Source organism: Aotus nancymaae, unplaced genomic scaffold (genome assembly GCF_030222135.1).
Source record: "Aotus nancymaae isolate 86718 unplaced genomic scaffold, 86718_ANA_hifiasm-v0.15.2.pri h1tg000007l, whole genome shotgun sequence".
Taxonomy (NCBI): domain Eukaryota; kingdom Metazoa; phylum Chordata; class Mammalia; order Primates; family Aotidae; genus Aotus; species Aotus nancymaae.
The window spans coordinates 2,653,966-2,668,398 of record NW_026988418.1 but is presented as its reverse complement, the minus strand read 5'-3'; the positions used below and the strand labels follow the sequence as shown (position 1 = coordinate 2,668,398).

Below are 14,433 nucleotides of genomic sequence, written 5' to 3'. Positions count from 1 at the left end.
TTACAGTTAAGAAAAGGAACACAGACTTTAAAGATCTAGCCTTCTGGAGCATTTATTTCCCTCCTTTTTCCTATAAAAGACAAGAAGGATCTGTTAATTCTGCTAGCCAATGACACAGACAGGAAAAATCTGGAAGTTGGTTTTGAGTACAGGAATCCTTGGTAAAAAGAATATCACTTCTAAATACAGCAGACAAACAGGGTCTCCGATGAACAATATTTGACATAAATGTTCAACAGCAATTATTAATACTGTCACTGCTAATATCTAATATATTTTTTTGCACTTGCTGTGGGCCAAGCATTGTGTAAAGCTATTTACATGGATTCTCTTATTTAATTCTTACAGTCACTATATGAGGTCAAAACTATTATTTTATATTTTATGGGTAAAGAAACTGAGGTTTGGCTGGGTGCAGTGGCTCACGCCTATAATCCTAGCACTCTAAGAAACCAAGGCGGGTGGATTCCCTGAGCTCAGGAGTTCGAGACCAGCCTGGGAAACATGGTGAAACTCGGTCTCTACTAAAATACAAAAAAAATTAGCTGGGTGCAGTGGTGTACGCCTTGAGTCCTAGCTACTTGGGAGGCTGAGGCAAGAGAATTGCTTGAATCCAGGAGGTAGAGGTTGCAGTGAACCAAGATCATGCAACTGCATCAAGCCTGGGCAATAGCATGAGACTCTGTCTCCAAAAAAGAAAAAAGAAACTGAGGTTTAAGAAAGTTGATTAATAAGGCCAGGCGCGGTAGCTCATGCCTGTAATCTCAGTACTTTGGGAGGCCAAGACGAGTGGATCAAGAGGTTAGGAGTTCAAGACCAGCCTGGCTAACATGGTGAAACCCTGTCTCTACTAAAGATACAAAAATTAGCCAGGCATGGTGGCGCACACCTATAATCCCAGCTACTCGGGAGGCTGAGACAGGAAAATCGCTTGAACCCGGGAGGCAGAGGTTGCAGTAAGCCGAGATTGCACCACTACATTCCAGCCTGGGCAACAGGGCGAGTTGGTTAATAGCCCAAGGTTACACAACTAGTAAGTAGCAAAGCCAGAACATGAACCTCTGTAAATTTTAAGATTTTTAATTTCAACCCCAACTATTCTCTTCTAACTACTGCAGGAGTGGAAGTCTGTACTCAGTTGCCAGTTGTATAAAATAGGAAGTTCCCCCACTGAATTGGCAACTAGACTGCATAGACCAAGAGATCAAAGAGATAACACTTGTTGCCATGTGGGAGTAAGAGAAGAAGCTGCTAAAAGGAGGCTCAGGTGGTTTTTATTCCAATTGCAGTAGGGCAGGAAATCTAAATTTCAGATTGTAAAAGTTATATTCAAAAATCACCTTGTGATGTCAATGTAGGTTCCTCCACCCCAATTTTTTTAGTATACTATACTATTGTAAACTAAAAATTGTCTGCTATATAGGAAAAGACTACAACCCAAAGGGCTGCGAATGGGGGAAAAATTATATATGTTTATTTCCTATTGCAGTTATTTATTCTGCACCAAAAGGATCCATGCCACACAGCAGAGAGCAACAGCCTGCTTGGCTCCATGTAAGCCATAAAGACTTAACACTAGTATAGCCTTAACTACCTTTCCTGAAGACCTAAAAGAAAAGGGAAGATCACAAAAGGAAAGCAACAAGAAGTCCTAAAGTATCAGCTTTTATACAATCCCTTCTAAGACCCTACTGATGTCCCATGTGCCTCACAACTACAGTAGGTGTTCATCCCCTAAGCCTTATCCTTAAGGCTGACTGCAAAGTTGCAGCACCATCTTATGGCCATCACAAACCATAGCAAGAAATAAGTAGATAGCATGGAAGAGAAACTCAGGTTACTGCAAATCATTGAATTAGCAGATAATCTGACATTACAATATGAAGTTTTCTAGGCAGGTACCAAGCCTTCACTCCTCCAATGAAGAAACATGGAACTATGGAAATTTTAAGTTGCACAGCCCAAGGCCTGAGCTTGAATTTTATGAATGACATGCAAGCAAACCAAAATCCTGAAACTGATCAACTCATGGGCAAGGAGACAGCTGCTTAATATGACTACTATTGCTGTAGAGTTTCTCTGAGAAGCCCAACAGAATCTAGCAAATTTAATTCTGTAAGCTCATTCTTTTTTTTTTAAATTTCTGCATATGTCAGACAAATCAGGCCTTCATTTCCTTCTGCTCCAGAGAAAAACTGGTCTAGGAAAAGGAGCGGAGATTTCAGTAAAGTGGACCTAAGTTCAAATTCCCAGCTCTGTTAATTTATAAGCTAAGTAACTTAACTAGTTTATTAGATGGGTCAGTTTTCTTACTTGTAAAACGTGCATATTACCACCTACTTAATGGGATTGTAGACAAGGTTAATGAGATAATGTCCATAAAATACTTGGCTCAGTACTTGATCTACAGTGAATTTCTTTTCTTCCCACTTATTACTGGAGCTAAAAGTTATGAGACACCCCCAGGCCCCTGGGGGGATCCTAAGATATAGTTTAGTCCCTGACCTAAAATGGTCCAACTTATTTCTCGACTTTCCAATAGTGGGAAATCTATATGCATTCAGTAGAAACTGTACTTCAAATATTATCAAATAGGCTTTGTGTTACATGATTTTGGCCAAATGCTCAATGGCAAGCTAATGTGTGTTCGGAGTACATTTAAGATAGGCTAAAGTATAGTTTTCAGTAGGTGTATTAGATATATTTTCAACTAAGTTAACTCTGATTACAAGAACTTTCCCCTAGACCTTTTCTCATCTAAGCTAGTCTCTTAACATTAAGACCTGCTTGTCTTCTGGGAAAGCACACTTTGAGGGCCTATACATTCTTTATACTTTCTCCTAGATAACTGTTTACTGCCCATAGGGCTCCCACAGAGTCAGAGTGAAAGACTCTAAAGCAAAAGAACTCATTCATTCATTCATTCATTCATTCATTCCACAAACACAAATGAGGCCTCATCTATATGCCAAGCACCAAGTGCCATAAAGTACACAAAAATGTAAACCTCAAGTCTAGCCAGCTAAGATCTCCCTGTTTTTTGAAAATTTCAAAATGCTGGGCATACACTAGTATTTAACAAACATTTGAGGGTTGGAAAACTAGTTTTGTCACATTCTGACTATAAAGAGCTTATAATATCTTTTAGAAGAACTATAAATACTAACGCATACCTTAAAACAAGCTTGGACAAGGCCGGGCGCAGTGGCTCGCGCCTGTAATCCTAGCACTTTGGGAGGCCAAGGTGGGTGGATCACCTGAGGTCAGGAGTTCAAGACCAGCCTGGCCATCAGGGTGAAACCCCATCTTAAAAAGAAAAACAAGCTTGGACAAAGCCAAAAGACAAGAAATCCTATCTGGGTGTGTAACCTGAAAGAGTCAGTTGGTCTCTGTGTTTCAGTTTCCTTATCTGAGAAATGGGCGTAAGAAAACAGACATTACAGCCTATTTGTTTGGTCTACCTATGCCAAAGCTTTGAGAAGATCAAGTTTATGAAATAATCCATTCACTTAATAAATGTTTACTGACTGCCTATTCTATGCCAGGCAAAGAAAAGAACAAAAGAGACAAAATCCCTGCCATTGTTAAGTTTACATACTAACGCAGACATCCAGGCAGCAAATAAACAAGTAAACATGTAATATGTCAAACAATAGTAAATGTTATCCAATACAATACTCTAAGTCATACAGTACTTTTGAGAGGAGTTTGGCAAAATACAGGCAAACTGAAGGAAAGTATACAACCCAGCAATTCCAGTCCAAGTATCAATCCCAAAACCCTCTTTGCTATATGTACAAGGATGCATATACACAGATGTTCACTGTAGCAATGAATGCTCTATTCACACAATTAAATAATACATTGCAAATAATAGGTTTATCACACAGCTGCAAGGGTCACCACTTACATTACATTAAACTAGTTAAAATGAAGAAATCAGGTCTCCCTCTATTAACACAGATAAACTTCAAAAACAAAGTTTAGGAAAAAGACGGAAAAAGGGAAATACCAAAGATACTATGTGTGTCAAATATAAAGACATACAAACAACAGTATACATATTGTTTATGAATACCTCATCTGCTGTAAATGTACAAAAGCATGTATGGGAAGGATAAACATTGACTTCAGGCTATTTACCTGGGGAGCAGAGAGGGCAAGAAAGTTGGATGTATCTGAGATGTTTTATTTCTTTAAAGAGGAAGAGAGAGAAAAAACCCTGAAGCAAATATAACAAAATTAACACCTGTTAATTTCTGAAGGCAACTACACACATAAGGATCTGTTATATACTCTTCTGAGTATTTGAGATTTTCATAATTAAAAACTTAAAATTAAAAAGAACCCCTGCCATTTAGCACATTTAAAAAATATATACGTGTTAAAGCATTTTAGAAACCATAAACCTCTCCACGAAGTTATCAATATTACCAGCCTCATCAGTAGTCGCAAACTTTTAATCTGGAACCAGCCTCTCCCCTCTCCTTCAACTGAATACTTCCTTGAGATGAAAACTATCACCTATGTCTACGTGTACATAATTATTCTACTTCATTAACACCAATAGCAGAGACTGACCATAATAACAACTTTGCTGATTCCCTAACACGTAACAGTTATACTCTGCATTTCCTTTTTTTTTTTTTTGAGACAGTCTCACTTTGTTGCCAGGCGCCAGGCTAGAGTGCAGTGGCATGATCTCGACTCACTGCAACCTCCGCCTCCCGGTTTCAAGCAATTCTTCTGCCTCAGTCTCCCAAGTAGCTGGGACTACAGGCGCACACCACCACGCCCAGCTAATTTTTGTATTTTAGTAGAGACGGGGTTTTACCATGTTGGCCAGGATGGTCTTGATCTCTTGACCTTGTGATCCGCCCGCCCAGCCTCCCAAAGTGCTGGGATTACAGGCGTGAGCCACCACGCCCAGCCTCTACTCTGCATTTCTACTTGGCTTTATATAGCACATGTTCTTGGTGAGAACAGCTAATAAATGCTCAATAACAAAAGACTAGAAAACCACAATGACAGTTAACTAGCAAGAGACATACCATGCCAAATCTAATGCAAGAAAAGGTGGGGGGGGGGTGTGCTACATAATCCTTCATCAGTCACTCAAAAGCTTTAGAAGCAGAGAACCTTTCCCCACACACCTAAACACGTAGCTAATATAGGCAAACACCAAGCCCTTGAAATGGCAAAGAAAAGGAATTAATAGTTAAAACTTGGAAAACAGTCTGAGAGCAGTGCTCCCATCTTCAAGAAAACAAATAAATAGGCATTTGGCTATGTTGAAATAACAGACAAAAGCAGGTAGCCAATATGCATGCAGAAGACAGACTAGGCCAAAGCTGCTATTACCTTTCTGTAAAATTGGTAACAGGAAAAAGAACAGTGGGCTCTATCAAAAGCCCTGAAAGGTATAAAGTCAATTAATAATGGTAGAAGTTGTTACCAGTAACTGCTACCCATTGTTGAGTTCATACTGTGTTCTATCATCCTAACTCATACCTCTCTCATTCTCTATACCTCTGTCAAGTTATTTTATGGTATGTCTGTTCTCACTTCCCTAAATAAGAGTCCAACTAGATAGTTTGTATCTAGTTCAATTTTGTATCTTCTGTAGTAGACTCTTTTTTTTTTTTTTTTTTTGAGATGGAGTTTTGTGTAGCCCAGGCTTGAGTGCGGTGGCGCAGTATTGGCTTACTGCATGTAGCCTCCACCTCCTGGATTCAAGTGATTCTCATGATTTGCAGCCTCCCGAGTAGCTAGGACTATAGGCATACGCCACCACACTTGGCTAATTTTTGTATTTTTAGTAGAGATGGGGTTTCATCACATTGGCCAGGCTGGTCTTGAACTCCTGACCTCAAGTGATCCTCCTGCCTGGGCCTCCAGAAGTGCTGGGATAACAGGTTTGAGGCACTGCATCCGACTGTGTATCTTGTGTATGCAAGATACTCCACCTAAGACCTTGCTCATAGCTGATTCCCAGTAAATGTTTGTGGAATTCAATTGAATAATACATTTCCTGCAAACTAAAACCACAAAGAGGTACGATTTCTTTTTTTTTTTTTTTTTGAGACAGAGTTTCGCTCTTGTTACCCAGGCTGGAGTGCAATGGCGCGATCTCGGCTTACCGCAACCTCCGCCTCCTGGGTTCAAGCAATTCTCCTGCCTCAGCCTCCTGAGTAGCTGGGATTACAGGCACGCACCACCGTGCCCAGCTAATTTTTTGTATTTTTAGTAGAGACGGGGTTTCACTATGTTGACCAGAATGGTCTCGATCTCTTGACCTCGTGATCCACCCGCCTCGGCCTCCCAAAGTGCTGGGATTACAGGCGTGAGCCACCGCGCCCGGCCAAGAGGTACAATTTCACACTCACTGTGATGGCTATAATCTAAAACAGACAATAAATACTGATGAGGATGTAAAGACACAGGAAACCACATACATTGCCAGTAGGAATGTAAAACAGTATAGCCATTTTTGAAGACAGCTTGGCAGTTTCTTTAAAAGTTAAACATGCTTACTATACAACTCAGCAATCCCCTTCCCAGGTATATACACAAGAGAAATGAAAACATAAACCCACACAAAGACTGGTATGCAAATATTCATGTCAACTTTATTTATAATAGTGAAAAAGTGAAAACCACTCAAATGTCTATCAACTGACTTAATATTTAAACAAAATACATTACAGATGCATACAACAGAATATTCAGCAATAAAAAAGAATGAAGCACTGATACACGCCACAACACAGATGAACCAAAAAATATTACGCTAAGTGAAAAAAGCCAAATACAAAAGACCATCTATCATAGGATTCCATTTATATGAAATGTCCAGAATAGGCAAATCTATAAAGATAAAAAATAAATTAGTGGTTGCCTGAGGCTGGTGATGAAAACGGCAATAACTGTAAATGAACAAAAGGGATCTTACTTGGATGATGAAAATGTCCCCAAACTAGATTACGGTGACTATACAACTCATAAAAATCATTAAATTACACAATGAAAATAAGTCGATTTGATGGTATGTAAATTACACCTCAGTAAAGTTTTTTTGTTGTTGTTTAAATGAATGCATTTTCCTAAAATAAGCAAAAACATTTAGCTGGCTGGGTGTGGTGGCTCATGCCTGTAATCCCAGCACTTTGGGAGGTGGGCGGATCACCAGAGGTCAGGAATTCGAGATCAGCCTGGCTAACATGGTGAAACCCCATCTCTACTAAATATGCAAAATTTGCTGGGCGTGGTAGTGAGTGTCTGTAATCCCAGCTACTCGGGAGGCTGAAGCGGGAGAATCACTCGAACCCAGGAGGTGGAGGATGCAGTGAGCCGGAGGATGCAGTGAGCCAGGATCATGCCACTGCACTCCAGCCTGGGCAACAGTGAGACTCAGTCTCCAAAAAAAAAAAAAATTATTTAGCTAACTACAGAGAAAGGAAAGATACAGAATGGAGGGAGCAGAGATAGAAGCTAGACTTCTCTGAACACATGTCATATTTAACTTTTTAAAATTTCCCTCTGGAACAATATAAATGATCTACATAATGTAAGATAAAATTGAAAGCGAAAAAGCAACCCCTTAAAACTGAAAGGAAATAGAAACAAATGAATCTTAATTGTGTATTGAATTTGTGGCTTAACAACAACAGAGAGAAATTATTTCAAGTGACTTTAAAATATAGTAATTTGTGGCTGGGCCCAGTGGCTCATGCCTATAACACCAGAACTTTAGGAGACTGAGGCAGGAGAATGGCTTGAGCCCAGGAGTTCAAGATCAGTCTGGACAACATAGTGAGACCCTGTCTGCTTTTTCAAAATAATAAATAAAATAAAATACAATTATTTGCACATCTTTAGAAAATATACACTAAGGACAAAAAGAACTGCAATGAAATAATAAACTTCAAAGTAATCATATTGCTAATAACATTCATATTGTTACCTGGATTCATATATATTACAAATAATATATATGATTTTATAGATCTATGTGTGTATAGGAAAAAAGTAACCACATTACTGTTAAGATCAAGATTTTCAGTATAAGAAAAAAGAGATACAAATAGAAAGTCAAAGAAGTTAAATAAAACCCTGTAATCCTAAATTTGAATTAGAAATATTGTACAAATTCATGCTTTTTTGTTTGTTTTAAGAAATAATACAAGTATTGCCTAGCTCTGTCCATAGAAAAAGCCTAGAAATAATGGGCAACCTAGGAGCATTCAGACTATGGTCAATAAATAGAGAACCAGTTCCTTGGAAAAATTAAGAATTTCAGGCCTGGGACAGAAAATATTAAAAAAGAGTCTGGAACACCTCATCACACAAGAAATAAAGGAAATTATTAAAGACCCCTATGGTCATGCCAAAGGACTCAGAGTTAACTTGAAAGCCTCTTTACAGCCAAAGATGGAGCTATTTGATTTTATTAAGACGAATAATGGCCGGGCACAGTGGCTCACGCCTGTAATCCTAGCACTTTGGGAGGCCGAGGCGGGCGAATCACGAGGTCAGGAGATCAAGACCATCCTGGCTAACAAGGTGAAACCTTGTATTAAAAAAAGAAGAAGAAGAAGAAGAAAGAAGGCAGAAGAAGAGGAGGAGGAGGAGGAAGGAGGAGGAGGAAGAAGAAGAAGAACAACAACAACAACTGTATTTGATTCAACAACAACAACTGTATTTGATTGGAACAACATTAAGTCTGTTTAAAAATCCGTAAGAAGGAAAAAAAAAATCCATAAGAAGAAGAAGAAGAAGAAGAAGAAGAACTGTATTTGATTGGAACAACATTAAGTCTGTTTAAAAATCCATGAGTCACAGTGATACTAAAAAAAATAATGGTGAACAAAGAAACTATCATTGGTTACCTTTGGAGAATCTTAGGGAACCAACTAATTATTTTGAAAACTAGTAAACAGAAAGAAATAAAATTTTTAAATGCTCCAAGAAAATGTGTTTTGTTTTTTTTTTCCTGGCCGGGCATAGAGGATCACACCTGTAATCCTAGCACTCTGAGAGGCCGAAGCAGGCGGATGACGTGAGGTCGGGAGTTCGAGATCAGCCTGACCAACATGGAGAAACCCCGTCTCTACTAGAAATGCAAAATAAGCCAGGTGTGGTGGCGCATGCCTATAATCCTAGCTACCTGGGAGGCTGAGGCAGGAGAATCTCTTGAACCTGGGAGGTGGAGTTTGGGGTAAGCTGAGATCATGCCATTGCACTCCAGCCTGAGAAACAAAAGTGAAATTCCATCTCCAAAAAAAAAAAAAAAAAAGTATTTTTTTTTTTCTCTTTAAATACTTGTTATGGCCTGGTGCGGTGGCTCATGCATGTAATCCCAGCACTTTGGGAGGCCAAGGTGGGTGGATCACTTGAGATCAGGAGTTTGAGACCAGCCTGGCCAACATGGGGAAACCCCGTCTCTATTAAAAACACATAAATCAGCCAGGCATGGTGGTGGGTGTCTGTAATCCCAGCTGCTTGGAAGGCTGAGGCAGAAGAATCACTTGAACCCAGGAGGCAGAGGTTGCAGTGAGCCAAGACTATACTATTGCACTCCAGCCTGGGCAACAAGAGTAAAACTCTAACAAGAAAGAAAGAAAGAGAGAGAGAGAAAGGAAAGAGAGAGAGAAAAAGAAAGGGGGGAGGAAGGAAGGAAGGAAGGGAGGGAGGGAGGGAGGGAAGGAATTTAGTTGTAGTTGGGGTAAATAGAAACAGTTAATAAATTCTCCTTACCTCACACCTATGAGACTAACATTGGGCACTCACAGTGAGGGCAGGTTTGTGGCCAAAAAACAAACACATTTCTCTAAAAGCTCCTTTGTTCATAAGAGTTTCAAAAGGATAACTGTAGTCCTCCATGAAAAAGCTCAACAAAGTTTCCTATCCTGCCAGGGCACACCTGCCAAGTTCATGTTCCTGGTTATCTCTATGCCCTGAGCTTGCCTGAGAATACCCTGTGGCTCCACAAAAATACATGTTACCACCACACAATCCTAGCCCTACCCAGACTGATGACTTGGTTCCAAACTACAGCCTCAAGAAACAAGCCTGAGCACTCAGATTTTTCTCTCAGGAATTTGGGGAGACCTGTTGTTCTATCTTTAACCAGCAGGTAGCACCAACTCCCCAGCTAGGATGTTTCCTTGGCCTCATCCCTGGAGTCAGCACTTTGCCTTCTATTCCCACTTGGTGGGGGAGTGCTCCTTCTAATACATCAGCCTTGTGTGCAGCAACGGGTATCAGAAAGCTGTCTGAGAAACAGCTTTGTTTGGTTGAGCTAAAAGGGATGTAAAAGAACAGTCTTTTTATAAAAATAGGGCTGGATTTTTCCAATAGCAATTCAGATCTAAAAAGGATTTGCCTTCTTAGGAGGAAGACCACATGACCATGTGAACATTCTTCAAGTTGCTCTTGGTGTGATGGCTGCTACAAAGTTGTGCTTGCCAGCACATATACAAACCCAGAAACTAAAGTGTTCTAATTAACGAGGCTTGTTTAAAGGTTATTAGATATGAGGAAAAGTCCACATTAGAGAAGGATTATGAACCTTCACTCCACCCTTCTAAAGCATCAACGCCAATAGCTTTTCTCAACCCTCATAATCTGAGTCCTTCAAGACCCTCATTTTGATTCAGCTGAGCAAAGAGATCTCTAATAACCAGACTGCTGAGGCCAGGGCCAAACCACAAATGAGTAAAAAAATCCCTCCATTTCATTAAGTGAAGAATTAGGAAGTTCTGGGTTTACAATACAATAGTTTGTCTCCAGACCAATCTTAATTTCCTTTCCAACTCCTATCCACCTTTGTTCACTGCCAAATAGAGAGAAGAAGACTCAATGCTGTCTGTGAAAGGCAGTGCAACTTTCTAGGCCATGTCCAAACCAAGCAACAGGAATCTCACACTTCATAGACCCTACCTGGAAATGCAAAATAATGGTCCAGATCAGACCCAGGGTCAACTTGGGGTTGCCATCTGTGATGTCATCATTGCGAATATTCACTAGTTTCACCTGTAAAAGAAACAAAAGCAAGGCTCAGAGCTCTAGGACTTTTTGTTTTGATTAAATTTTTACATAATTTCATTTTTGATTTTCAGTTGAACTGATTTCTTTTTTGGTGTACAGTGAGTTTTAACACATGTATAGTTTCATGCAAATACCACCACAAAACAGTTTCATCAACCCAAAAAGGTCCCTTGTGCTGGCCCCCTCCTTGTAGTCAAACCCTACCCTCACCCCTAATTCCCGACAACCACTGATTGGATCCTGATCCCTTGTTTTGCTTTTTCCAGAGTGTTGGATAAATGGGATCATGCAGCATGCAACATTTTGAAACTGCCTTTTTATTTCACTCAGCATAACACCCTTGAGACTGCCATCCAAGCTGTTACATGTATCAATAGTTTGCTCCTTTTAATCACTGAGTAATATTCCATTACAGAGATGCTACTCTTTGTTCACCCATTCATCCATTGAAGGATATGTGGAATATTTCTATTTTTTGGCAATTATGAATAAAGTTCCTATATTCATGTGCAGGTTTTTATGTAAGCATAGTAATTTCTTTAGGGTACATTCCTAGGAGTAGGATTGCTGGGTTATATGGTATATGTAATGCAAAAAAAATACCATATATGGTATATATTTGCTTTATAAGAAATCAGCAGTATGGCTATGACATTTTGCATTCTCATCAGCAAAGCAACCTCACAAGCACAAGGTATTGTGAGTCGCTTTTTTATCGCCATCAGGGCCAAGATTTCTCTTTCTTTTATTTTCTTTCTTTCTCTCTCTCTCTCCTCACTTTTTTATGGCCATCAGGGCCAAGATTTCTCTTCCTTTTTTCTTTCTTTTTTTTTTTTGGTTCTGAGAGAGAAAGAAAAGAGAGATGCCTCTCTTCCCTCACCAGTGTTTGGCTTGCTCTCACCGCCATTATCTCATCCTTTGTCACAGATATATACACCTACCATGCCTCTGGCTTTACTCCAAAAATCTCATCCCAACAATACAATGTGCCCTGACACACCCTCGCCCTAGGCTGACTTACTGCCCCTGTGTGCTGGGAACTGAGGCATTTCCTGGGATGTGGAACTTTAAAACTGGGAGTTCCTGGGCAAACCATCCTACTTCTACTTCACCTCTGTTCGACTCCTTTATCATACCCTCGGAGTCCAATGACATAGTCCCCTTCAGTTGTCCTCTCTTTATCTCTTCTATTGAACTGAAACTTGTGTGTCTCTAAAGGACCCTAGTGACCTTCTCATATGGAAGCCTCATTTCTCCCTTACACAGACATTCATCTGGGCAAGTTTTTTCCCTTTTCAGTATCTTGGTCTCCTCTTCTATATGGTTAGGAGTGGGAGAACATGCCCCCTACCCGATAATTCTATCTTTCTTTTCTTTTCAAGACAGGGTTTCACTATGTTGGTCAGGCTGGTCTTGAACTCCTGACCTCAGGTGATCCGCCCACCTTGGCCTCCAAAGTGCTTGGATTAGTGAGCCACCATGCCCGACTGATAATGCCATTTTTCTAATCAGTAACAGTTGACAGTTGGTGGGTTACCAGTACCAGCCAAGTCCACATTCCTCAGTCCTACCTCTGTCGGCTTTCCCCTTTCATTGTGAAGTCTACCTCCCTTGGTCAAACCACCTTTCAATCTCTGCTAACCTTTTTCTCAATGACCTCAGTACCTAACTCCTATTCTCTTTTCCTGCCTCATCATCTACCACTTTTCCTGGCAATTTAGCATTTTTATTGATGTCCCAAATAGTACCCTATCTGCACAAATTGCCTGCCTTCTGAATTCTGATGACTTTCATTTTGCCCTACTTTACCATTACCAAGAACTCCTCTAGTAATCTCCCTGCCCTTGTCTGAATCCACTGCTCCTTTTTTTTTTTTTTTTGAGAAGTCTTGCTTGACTCACTGCAATCGCCACCTCCTGGGTTCAAGCAATTCTCCTGCCTCAGCAGCCCATGCCCAGCTAATTTTTTTACAGGTACGTACCACCACATCCAACTAATTTTTTTTTTTTTTTTTTAGTAGAGACAGAGTTTCACCATGTTGGCCAGGATGGTCTCGATCTCCTAACCTGTGATCCGCCCATCTCAGACTCCCAAAATGCTGGGATTACAGGCATGAGCCACACCGTGCCTGGCCAAATCCACTGTTCTTACCTGTCCACATTTTCATTCTATCAGAGCAACCAAAGCCACTTTTTGTCCTGCTTTAGACTTCCAGCTAATCAATTCTTCTCATAAACCTTGCCCAGTAAGGCCCTCCACCCCAGTTTCCTCTAGTTCCACTCACAGGCAATTTCAATGCTGCTTTCTCCCAATATCCTAAACACTTCGGCAACCTCCACTTCTCCCACCACTTTTCATTTATCAATTTATCTCAGCAAATATTTATTAAGTACCAATTGAGGACCATTCATTATGACAGGTGAAGGTAAAATGTTAAGATCTTATTCCCTGTACTAACAGAACCTACAATGCATTGGAGCAAACAGAGAAATAACAAGAAAGTAAGAAATGTTTATCAGAAGTAAATTGTTATGAGAGCAAACAGAAACAGAATTTTCTAAGTTAATGAGAATTACTGATAAGAGTGACAAAAATGAACTGACACCAAAAATATGCATACCATTTAATGTCATGTTGACCCTGTTGTTGCTTGGCAACCCTAGCTATCCCAAATATTTTCCATATGGCTCACTCTAAGTAGATGAACTCTTTGACTACCTCATCCATCTTCTACCACAAACCATTTCTGCATCTTTATCACCTCCCTCTGTCATTCTCCTTGTCTCTCAGAAGAAGAAGCATTTTTCTTTTCTTTTTCAAAGATGGCCATACCATTTGTGCTCTGGTTCTCATCGATCAATCCCTCGATTTGGTTCTGTCAGTTAAGAAGCAGCATGGATAGTAGAAGGCACACTAGCCACATGTCAGAAGGCCTGAGTTAAAGTCCCAGCTTTGCTCTGACTTGTGATTTGGGGCAGGTCATTTACCTGTCCAGCTCTCAGTTTCTTTATCTATAATAAGAAACTGGACTAGTATAACATTAAGGTATCTTCTCAAACATTCTATGACTATTAATACTCCTCCTCGTGCTCATTTTCGATCTTACTCTCTTCATTGGCTCCTCTTCCTATGTCTAAAAATGGGTTGTTGCCTTCTTCATCTAGGGAGGGAAAAACTTCTTTCTCCCTTCTTTTTTTTTTTTTTTGAGATGGAGTTTCACTCTTGTTACCCAAGCTGGAGTGCAATGGCTCAATCTCAGCTCACCGCGACCTCCGCCTCCTGGGTTCAAGTGATTCTCCTGCCTCAGCCTCCCAAGTAGCTGGGACTGCAGGCGTACACCACCATGCCCGGCTAATTTTTGTATTTTTAGTAGAGACGGGGTTT

At 40.2% G+C, this 14,433-nt stretch overlaps 1 protein-coding gene across 3 annotated transcripts in view; it reads right to left on the bottom strand.

Annotated features, from left to right (window-relative positions):
* Nucleotides 1-14,433, bottom strand: part of MACF1 (microtubule actin crosslinking factor 1) — a 329,515-nt gene that overhangs the window by 219,856 nt on the left and 95,226 nt on the right. For all 3 annotated transcript variants that reach the window (XM_064372195.1, XM_064372194.1, XM_064372199.1), the window contains one exon: nt 10,942-11,034. In XM_064372195.1, the coding sequence (XP_064228265.1) occupies nt 10,942-11,034 (93 nt within the window). The remainder of the gene's footprint in view (nt 1-10,941; nt 11,035-14,433) is intronic.